The sequence below is a fragment of the Glandiceps talaboti genome, chromosome 1 (genome assembly GCF_964340395.1).
Source record: "Glandiceps talaboti chromosome 1, keGlaTala1.1, whole genome shotgun sequence".
In the NCBI taxonomy this organism is placed as follows: domain Eukaryota; kingdom Metazoa; phylum Hemichordata; class Enteropneusta; family Spengelidae; genus Glandiceps; species Glandiceps talaboti.
In genome coordinates this window covers 21,852,342-21,863,117 of record NC_135549.1, presented here as the reverse complement: position 1 = coordinate 21,863,117, position 10,776 = coordinate 21,852,342, and the positions used below count along the sequence as shown (strand labels likewise).

The following is a 10,776-nucleotide window of genomic DNA, read 5'->3' as shown; positions in this document are numbered from 1 at the left end:
ATAATACATGCCAATGGTCTTGTACAACAGGTTATAGTGATATGTAAGGTTGTAGTGATATGTAAATACTAGTATGTCAAAGTACAACCTCGGGGTCATTACTTAACCAGGCTTCTACAACGCGCCACCACATATAGTAACAGCAGAACTGTAGATCTGTAACACCAGTTTGAGACACAGCAGTAAATCCATAGCTTACTCACTCTGCAGTGTCACCAGAAGGTAAGTTCTGTCTTTGTTTAAGGAATAGGTGCTACGGTAGTTACCTGTGTGAAGTTAGAAGTGATTTTTAAATGACTGCTCAGTGACCGAGATGTTAAGACAAGATCAGATACATGACACACTTTATACAACAAGTTAGTCCAATGGGTGATTGCTTGTGGACTTTGGTCTTAAACGTTGTCAATGATCTGAATGAATGAATGAATGACATTAGGTTTTATGATTCATTTATTATTCAATTGATTCCCGCCATATGAACAATAAGTTTCAATTGGATAGCAATATTTTCCATAAAATGTAAATTGTTACACAATCATTATTTAAAAAGAAGATCATACAGATTGATTGATTAGAGTGCCTGTAACTGCATGCACTGCATTTAAAATCTTGTTTTGAAGGGTAGAAACACGTTGCAATCATGAACATCGAAGACAAAGTAGCAATTGTAACTGGGTCTGCACGAGGTATTGGAAGGGCGATTGTAGAAAAGTTACTGGAGAAAGGAGCAAAGGTCAGTATTATTGTTCTGAAGGTCATTTGGGGTCACGGGGTTCAGGCTACTAAATGAATGGCGAGTTAAACTTGCTTCTAAAATGTCTTATTCTTAGTTTCAGTCTCATTTCGTGCCTTCTTCGTGGCTTCAGGAGTCGAAAATGTTTTGTAAAAAAAAATTAATTAAAGACCCCTAACCCGATGCTCAAAGCCAAAGGAACCACCTGGTAAATACCATATTTTTCAAAATAAACCCCCACCTAATCCATATTTCTTTAGCATATCATTTAAATGTCGAAAGTTTATACGGTCTTACGAAATGCTATTACTACTATACAACAGAGTTTCATAGTAAATGAATATTGTTACTGAAGAATTATTTAATTTTGGTATATTTCTTGTTTTGTCTGTACTTGTTAATCAGGAATGTATGAAACGTGTATATCATTTCTCAGGGCATCTTAGTACACAGTTACAAGAGAAGGCACAGGGAATTTTGTCTTCAGTTAAATATAGAAGTAACATCCGGTTTAACGTTCTATACAGGGAGTTGCCATACTCGACATCCTGGATGAGACTGGCGAAGAAACATGCAAAACATTGAAAGCGAAGTTTGGACAGAAGAAAGTGGTATACATTCACTGTGATGTCAGCTCTGCTTCTGAACTAGAAGGTGTGGTATATTTTGTGTTGTCAGTAAGCTCAGAACACTAACTATTTAGTGGTCTGAGCAGTAAGCAAGGAAACGGCAGCTATAAAAAGTAAACAAACATATGATGCGGAATACCTAAGGCTTCTCACAAAACATTGAATGTGCTGATTGGAAAACCATTTTTTGTACTTTGTTGTATTTTGTAACTATTGACATATAGACTCTACCATAAGGACTCTAACGTATTGACGTCATAAGCGACAGGCGTTTTATTTAAACATGATCTTTGATGTATGTTGTTTTTATGTTACCAGCTGCTTTTTCGAATACTGTGAAAAACTTTGGTGGATTAGATATCCTCTGCAACAATGCTGGAACCGTCAACGAATATGATTGGGAAAAAACGATAGAAGTGAATCAAGTGAGTATTTCTCATTGTTTTTTGGTAGCTTACTCATTGCATCGCTTTTCTTTCTGTAGCTGTCTGTCCCAATGATTGAGAAATAAATACTCATTAATTAATCAATCGTCACACAATATTTCAGCTGGACAGACTTAAAATAGTTTGCTTTGTTATAGAAAAGTGTCATCAGAGGAACCTACCTGGCTGTGAATCACATGGGAGTCAAGAATGGAGGGAATGGGGGTATCGTCATAAATACTGCATCGATTGCTGGTACGTACGCGTGGGTTAATAACAGTATTGATAATTTCAATGTGCATAATACTATATTCATACAGACCTCCTGCAGAAGACTATAATTCTTCCTCTTGATATCTCATACATTGATATTGCTTATTGCCGATTGTGTGTTTTAACCAATTTAACTTTTTGATGCAAACACGTGTATTTTAGTAGATGTAGTGAATGAAAAGATCTAAGTTGTTTTATAGCCACCAACATGGTATTTATGATGTCTCTAATTTCAGGATTCGCACCCTTTCCTCTAATACCGGTTTATAGTGCAACAAAGCATGCCGTCGTGGGTTTCACCAGGAGTGCAGCAGTGAGTAGTTCGGGGTTATATATTATTTTAGTATTATCATGGGAACATGTGAAAATAGAAACTATATTTCTACCTGGATTATCCTATTTCCTGAATTATTTTCAAATGCAATTGGAAGTTGTAAATATGTAAATCATGTCACATGGTTGGGACGTCGTTTTGCACTAAAATAATAATCAACTTAAGATATCGATGTACCTACCTGTCTCATTTCTTTTCCAAGAACGAACCAAATATTAAAGACAATAAGATCAGAGTAGCTGCTGTATGTCCCGCCAAAGTCGATACAGACTTTATACCAGATGGAATGGGTGGTTGTCGATACAAAGAAGAAATTGCCAGCGTTATGGATAGTATGCCTCCGACACCGTAAGTATTGAGGACACAGGATACATGTATCTTGGCATTTAATACACGAAGTAAATGTTAGATATTATAATGATTTGTTCTTGATACATCACGGGTAAGGTTAACTCTAAGACTGCTATCATTTTGTTGAAACCAGAAAGTCATACCCCCCAAAAAAACAAAAAACAAAACAAAACAACAAAAAACACCAAAAAAAAACCAAACAAACAAAAAAACCCAAAAAACCACACCACCACCACCACCACCACCACAACAACAACAACAACAACAACAACAACAACAACAACAACAACCAAAAAAACCCAAACGAAACAGAATCAAAATTAGGAAAATTCAGATTTTTTTGTTTTTTATGGGTAAGAGGTCACGTAACAGGGCTGTATATAACAAAGTTGACTCTGGTGAAAAACCTAAGATCTCGTCGAATTCGAAGTATAACTTCGTTATGTAGGACAAGTCCTCGGCCGTTAACAGAAAAGGTGGGCAAAATAATGGCGCTTTACCAAAGAGTGTCTGTTTATTTTCAGGTAATGGCCTCTGACTTGACCTACAACTATCAGTTGACCAAGGTTACTCAGTGATGAACTGTTAATATGATCCATTACAACATGTACAAGTTCATTTCCATATATCTTGGTATCAACCTATAGAAAATTGTTTAGTCATGTTCTATCTTTTTGTATATATCTGTTTTGTTTCTATTCCAGATTAACTAACATATCTGATGGAGTGATGCAACTCATTGAGTCCGAAGAAAGTAACGGCAAGACCTTATATGTATCTGCCAGTGAGACAACATACATGGAACCCCCAAATATCAAGTTTTAGAAGAAGCTGATATTTTAGCTTCAGTCTTAAGATAACAATGCAACCACAGACAACACCCTTGCTGTCGGTTTAACTTTAAAAGTGACCATATGGATGAGGATTGCGTACTTAATATTTTGGATTTTTAATTTATGGAACAACTTTATCATGGCTTCCTACTTGAAAAACCAGTGGTAAACAACATATACCAAGTCTGCGTTTGTGTAGACACAGACTTGGCATATGTCATTTCACATTGATTTTTTAAGTAGGAAGCCATGGTAGGACTGTTTTATAAATAAAAAATCCAAAATAAATATCCCAATCCTCATCCATATGGCCACTTTAAAGAAAACAGTTATTTTGCTTACAGAATTATAATTTGTCACGAGACACACTTTGTCTACATTTTGTAAACATGCTAAGCTATACAACTTACTGTGACTTTTCCATACAATGTTAAACATTGAATTTCATTTGTTGGTTTGTGTCATTGATCCCGTCTGCTGCTGTCCCCATTTCAGGAAAGATACACCACACAGCATTTATTACAAGGTCAAAATGGATAATGTTTTTCTGAAATACTGAAAATGACACAATGGAATGAAAGCTTTTTGATCATTATGCCAAAATGGAGTCATAATTAACGACTTTATGGATTATTATATTATAGCATTACCAATTCCAGTGAATTTTGTGACGTCATCGCTGTACATTATTACTGATAATGTACTCCGTTATTGGGCATCGCGGCCCCGGAACGAGCATAACAATACAAGCTTATGTGTTCTGTTTCTTCATATTACTCGGTATTTTTTCGAAATGTATGTTGTTACTTATGATTGTCATTTCCACTGTTTAAAAATACAACGCATTCATGAAACAAATTTGTGTTCACAGCAGTTCATTGAAGTGTATATGTGTGTGTACGTGTACGTACGTGTGTCGTTATGATTAGTATTCAGCTTCCGGGCCGAACATGGCAGACGATGTTCAGCGCTGTGTATATTATACGTTGTTTTGCGTTTCTCGGTCTACAAATTCACTGGAATTGGCAAAACTATAAAATAATAACAATAATGTACGCCCTCCCAGTCCATAATGGACTCAAGCAAACTTTGCACTCCATAATGGGCTCGGCTGTTGCCTCGCCCATTATGTCGTTCAAAGTTTGCTTGAGTCCATTATGGGCTGGGAGGGCGTACATTATTGTTTAAGTATTCTTATTGCGCTATAGTAACATATAACTATTGTTCCTTTTGCAAGCACCCCATCCCCCCATTAATCTAACCGAGTATTCTATTTTTATCAGAATTATATGTAGATAAGTAGTCGACGTCTGTCACTTTCATGATTCATAAAATCAAAAATATCTTAATTTCGTTATATTAATATTTAATCATTAAAGTTGACTTCTTATTTGTTTACTATCTTCTTGAGTCCTTCTCAATTTATCATACCTTAAAATATTTTCTGGCACATAACTGTGTTTGTTTGTTTGTTTGTTTGTTTGTTTGTTTGTTTGTTTGTTTGTTTGTTTGTTTGTGTGTGTGTGTGTGTGTGTGTGTGTGTGTGTGTGTGTGTGTGTGTGTGTGTGTGTGTGTGTGTGTGTGTGTGTGTGTGTGTGTCGCCTGGATTTGCAGTCAAACATAGCTTGGTCCATAATATTGCAGCGACACTTAATGTGGATGGTCCTAAGTTAGATGTAGAGTCTAGTTTGCGGATAGTTCAAGGCGAATTGATCGGAACAGCAATATGCATATTAGGTCTAAAATGTACTTTTCTATGAAAAGAATTGAACTAAACTTAAATTAAACTTGCTGATAAACTGGATGGGATGTTCTTAGGATCCCCTGGATGTTTAAATGAAGACACGGTTACTTAATATATATCACTTTATTACCTAGAAATTTCGCCAAAGAGGAATAGTTTTAAAATTCGTATCGTTTATGAACAAATCTGCTTACATACATTTAAAAAATATTGCCTAATTTCTGAAATAGTAAATAATGGGAATTCTTCATTAATATTCATTATTACCAAAACCTAATCGATTCTTTCTTTACTCATAAAAAGATGTGTACCCAGTTGTTGTTTTTTTTATAGAAAATTAAGATACAGACAGACGTACAGATAGACATAGAGAGACAGATAGACATCACAATTTCTTTAGTACATATATTAACCATAATAATGCGCACGTGTCCTATAAAGTTTGTTGACATAGCTTTTACTTTTAAAAGAGTAATTTGAATAATTAATGATTTTCAGTTATTAAGCTATGTCTTAAGAATGTATACTTCAAATTCCATGTAATTTGGCACATACATCAACTATAACAATGCGCACATGTCCTATGAAGTTTGTTGACATAACATTTTCTTTTAAAGAGTAATTTCAATAAGTGTTGATCTTCAGTAATTAAGCTATATCTTTGGCACGCACACTTCAAATTCCATATAATTTGGCACATATATCAACCATGACAAGGCACACATATCCCCTAAAGCCTGTTAGTATTGTTTTTAATTTTAATGAGTACTTTGCATTAAAATGATTTCAATTAATTAGGCTATATCTTATCAGAATGCAGTCTTCAAATTTCATTTAACTTGCACATCCATCAGCCGTAACAATTTATATGTGTTTGATGTCGTTGCTTATATAGTTTTTAATTGTGATGTGTAGTTTGCATAAATAATCATTTTGAGCAATAACTTCAGAATGCAAGCTTTAATTTCAGATAATTAAGTACATGTATTGGTGGTAAAGAAGTACATGTGTCATTTCAAGCTTGATGACGTAACGTCTAAGCTAATTTGCATAATTAGTGATTATTTGATGAATAGGCAATATGTTCAGTATGCAAGCTTTAAATTTCATATGGTTTCATATAATTAAATTACCAATTAAGGGTTTCATCATGTACAATAGCTATAGTTCAGAATTTTGTATTCCAACAATGTGTGCAGGCCCAAAAATCTATGGTTTTGAATCTTATGGGAGGCATTCAGTTTAAATCTGGTATATTGAGCTGTTACAGTGGTAAAAATCAACATTAGCTTATGTCCTATTAACAGTCAACATAGTGACTGAATAGATGGTTATTTTCATTAGTTCTAGTTGACAAAACAACCAATATCGCGTGACACCACTTCTGATTGACACACAGCAAACACACGTCGGACTGAAATGTAACTTTTTGTCATAGTACGTACATCCGGGGTTGATGTATTTAGAGGGGCTAACAACAGTACTGTATAACATCACGTATTGAAGTTTGTGACACAGCTAGACGTGTTGTGGAAAATATATCAAATATCCCTTGATTGCTCAATGTGGAGACTCACCAAATGTTAAGTAAGTGGCTTCTTTCTGAAAAGACTGTTTGGTATATCATGCTAGATATAGCTCATGTGATGTGGCGATCATTCCGGGGAGTACTCCAATGGAAACGTACGTGCCGCATAAATGGGTCACCGAAAAAAATCCCTGACATGAGTCGGCTTTTCATCTGAAAATTCCCTAATCATGGGGCGATAACATATATAGGAAATGTCCCCATGTTTAGAAACAGAATAAAGGTAAATGACTAGAGGATTTCACCAAATTTTGAGGATATCGGTATTATTTTACGTGCGTAAGGCTACATATGGTTTACGTTCGGGTGCGTAGATCACTGTCGATCATGCATGAGTGTGAATAGAATATTACCGAATGTTGAGACATATTACGCATGTAATGAAGTCTATAGAGTTTCGACTATGTCGGATCCGGAAGACCATTCAAAATGGCGTTCTCCGGAAGATTTTTCAACGAGATCTCGAACTATGTTTGGTAGGTTGGGTTGTAACACTGTTCAGAGTGTAGAAATTTTATTTAATCAAAATGTCACAAATAACAGGATATCAGATCATACCGCGTGATCTAGCTGCAATAATTGTACCATGATTCGTCTCGGCTTTGGGTTGATTTTTTCTTCTGTTTTTTGTGTGCTTTTCTTTCATTCCAATGTTTAACTGGAAACGAACGCTACAATTCCTGTAACGGATGTGAAGCAGATCTGAATCGCAAAGTTGGGTGGATTTTTCTGCTAAATTACGCCTTACCTGCCAAAAAGTCTGACATTTCCTAACTCCTACATCATTTAATATGGAGCCAAACGACCCACGAAATGTTAAGAGGTACTCCAATCCCGTCAAAATCGGCAAAAGTAGCAACGGTCTGTCTGCAGCATTTTGAAACGGGCATTACGCTGACATCTCGCTCACATTTTCACCATATGTTATCTCGTCTATGTGGGTTTGGACAGGAGGACTAGTAGTGGCGTTGTATTAATAAAACGTCCTGAAAACGTCCTTGACCCTGTCGGAATGTGCAAATAGGTAAACAATGGCTTGTTTTTTTAATGCTGTTTATCGTGTCGCTGATATTTATTTTAAAACAACACCGAGTCTGTACAAACTGTAAATCATTTACATGAATTTGGATGAAAGATGTGTAAGGTGACCCGTTTAATTTTTTTCTGTTTCTCATTACCCGATCGACCCGAATTTTCACCTATGACATCAAATAATAATGGATGTTTTAATTCTCATCTTAATTATACTTCGAATACAATGGAATTTACACAACAACTAAAAATAGAAAATCACACCATAAGATCATGCCATCATAAAAGTTATTATATACTTTTCTTTAACCAATCATGTGAATATCAGTTACATCATGTTTGCCCAGATTCGTCATCGATAGTCTACTTCTGACCTATGGCCTACAATGCCGAAATGTAGAATTTATTCCCATAATTCCGAAATACGATATTTTGGATCGTAACACTATAATAGTGACAATAATGTCAATTTTGAAAGTAGTAGTTTCATGTTGAAATTCGAAACCAAGATACAAAACCATCAATATTACGATATAATCTCAGACCTTTCCCATACAGCGTGTTTTAGCAAAATTCTGGCAACAAAGAATGATTCTTTGGTTATATCCACTCCTGGTCTTAAAATTCCATGATCATGCTGATGTGGAGTATACATAGTAGAAATAATGTAGTACTTGTGTAGTGAAATCACTTTAAGGCTATCGTGCAAGTCACACTTTTCTTGTAGGTTCATAACAGTATATATGAATTAATATCCACTTTCATAATTTAGTTGGAGATGAGGACGTGAGGAAAAGACAATCTGACACTAGCAACATATTTTGGTTAACTATTTACAGCACAAGCACAGTTACTCAGTCATCAGTTAGTCATTCGCTCTGTAGTACACCACAGGCCGTTACTTAGTCCAAGGTTCATACACTACTTAAAGTGAAATAAAAGTCCAGGACTTTCCAGGGGCTTTTCATCAGTTTTCCTAGGGTAATCAGCTCAGCTCTTTTTGGTTATTTTCCAGGGGTGATTCCAGTAAGTCGACATTGCATAAAATGGCTTCAAAGTTGGTTTGATTTCAAAACATTCCTCACTCAGGGAGGGGGTGGGCAGACACTCCCATTCCCTGGAACCCTTCCCTGCATCTGGCCAGCAAGCCGACCGGCTGTCATTAATAATTGCCCTGCTATTACAAAACGTTTTGACCACCCTGCCACAACAATGCCGAATGCATGATGTGCATGATGCGATCGCGATTCACCGGGGAAGGGGACACCGTACTAGTCTTTAACTATGGGTCTGTTTGTGACTGGAAATCCCTAACAATGGGTCTATATATTCTGCGATTATACATGGGTAAATGTTTTCAACTTGGGTCGCACAACCCACAACTGAAAATGTTGGGATTACCCCAAGGGGAGGGGGGGGGTGGTCATTGCTTTACGATTGCTCTGACCGAAATGCAAAGGTAAGACCAGATACAGTTCACGATTGGTTGATAGGATGATAGCTGTGGATTTTGGTCTTATAAATTGTGAAGAGTTTCATAGTGTACTAATTCTTCAGTTATGATTATGAAAAACCAGCATTTTATAGATATGAATTGTCATTATTAATATATGAATCCTCAGTTAACATAACACTATATTGATTTTAGAAGCTGCCGATGTGAACTATGAATATCGAAAACAAAGTAGCAATTGTAACTGGGTCTGCTCGAGGTATTGGAAGGGCGATTGTAGAAAAGTTATTGGAGAAAGGAGCAAAGGTAAGCCATTCTGAAGTACTGTTCCTGTCCCCATGGCAACGGTTGACCGCAGGTGACTTATGAGTGACCTCAGGGGGTGAGGTAGTCCTAACAGGCCTCCCCCTTGCAGATCAGGAGGTGTTTTGGCTCTATTAAGGCAATTTTAGGTTATTCATATAGCCTTTAAGGTAATATTTGACAGCTTCGAAAAGCTAATAAGTTAAGGTAAGTTTTAAATGAGTATCGCATGACACATAAAGATGGACAAGGTAGACTGTGTCCGTAACATTGGTATAGTGGCACTACTATTGCAGATATAGTAAAGTCACTGGTATGCATGTTAGAGCATGCTGTGTGCTCATACCGTAACTATGTACAAATGTATAGTACAAAGTGGAATCTGACGAGATGTGGTGATTTGTGGTGTTGATAACATTTTAATAATAGTGTCCGAAATAGAAAGCATACTATGCGTATTAATCCCTTCACACTGAAGAGTGGAACAATTTAGAGTAACTTCTTTTAAATTTATTAACTATCTATACCATTACTAGAAAAAATCCCACAGTTCAGACAAGGTCATGCCACTGTAGATTCATGGATCTTTCATGGAAATTTTCAAAACAGGATGACACCCTTACTGCCAATTTCGAAAACAGGGTGACCCCTACCAATTCATCACCACCACCCCCCGGCCGAAGAAACTGACCGGTCCCTTATATCTCAGTAGAATAGTGAATGCAGTGATGAAATTCAATCTCACTGTCAAGAAGGCGAAAGAGTTTTTTCAGACTATGGTTAATTTCTTAGGGCTAACTAAGGACGGTTTATCGTCAGTTACATATGTTTTATTACGTTCTATGCAGGGAGTCGCCATACTCGACATCCTGGATGAGACTGGCGAAGAAACATGCAAAACATTGAAAGCGAAGTTTGGACAGAAGAAAGTGATATACATTCACTGTGATGTTAGCGTTGCTTACGAACTGGAGGGTACGCCATCTATTGTGTTATGACGCCTCAAGCCACCCACATTATATGGGGAAATATTACTCTGAATAGCTATTGTTTCTCATCAAAACATTGTGGTGAATAT

General features: G+C 36.4%; 2 protein-coding genes across 2 annotated transcripts in view; both read left to right on the top strand.

Annotated features, from left to right (window-relative positions):
• Positions 1-105: 105 nt before the first annotated feature.
• LOC144434393 (15-hydroxyprostaglandin dehydrogenase [NAD(+)]-like) lies at positions 106-3,570 on the top strand. Its single transcript, XM_078122846.1, has 8 exons — positions 106-222; positions 621-733; positions 1,261-1,387; positions 1,681-1,787; positions 1,946-2,042; positions 2,297-2,373; positions 2,597-2,742; positions 3,450-3,570. Exons 2-8 carry the CDS (start codon positions 641-643, stop codon positions 3,568-3,570), a joined length of 768 nt encoding a protein of 255 aa, XP_077978972.1. The 5' UTR covers positions 106-222; positions 621-640.
• A 6,038-nt stretch (positions 3,571-9,608) lies between these two features.
• The window catches only part of LOC144434382 (15-hydroxyprostaglandin dehydrogenase [NAD(+)]-like), a 3,770-nt gene continuing 2,602 nt past the window's right edge, over positions 9,609-10,776 (top strand). The window contains exons 1-2 of the mRNA XM_078122835.1: positions 9,609-9,701; positions 10,547-10,673. Coding sequence (XP_077978961.1) covers positions 9,609-9,701; positions 10,547-10,673 — 220 coding nt within the window. The remainder of the gene's footprint in view (positions 9,702-10,546; positions 10,674-10,776) is intronic.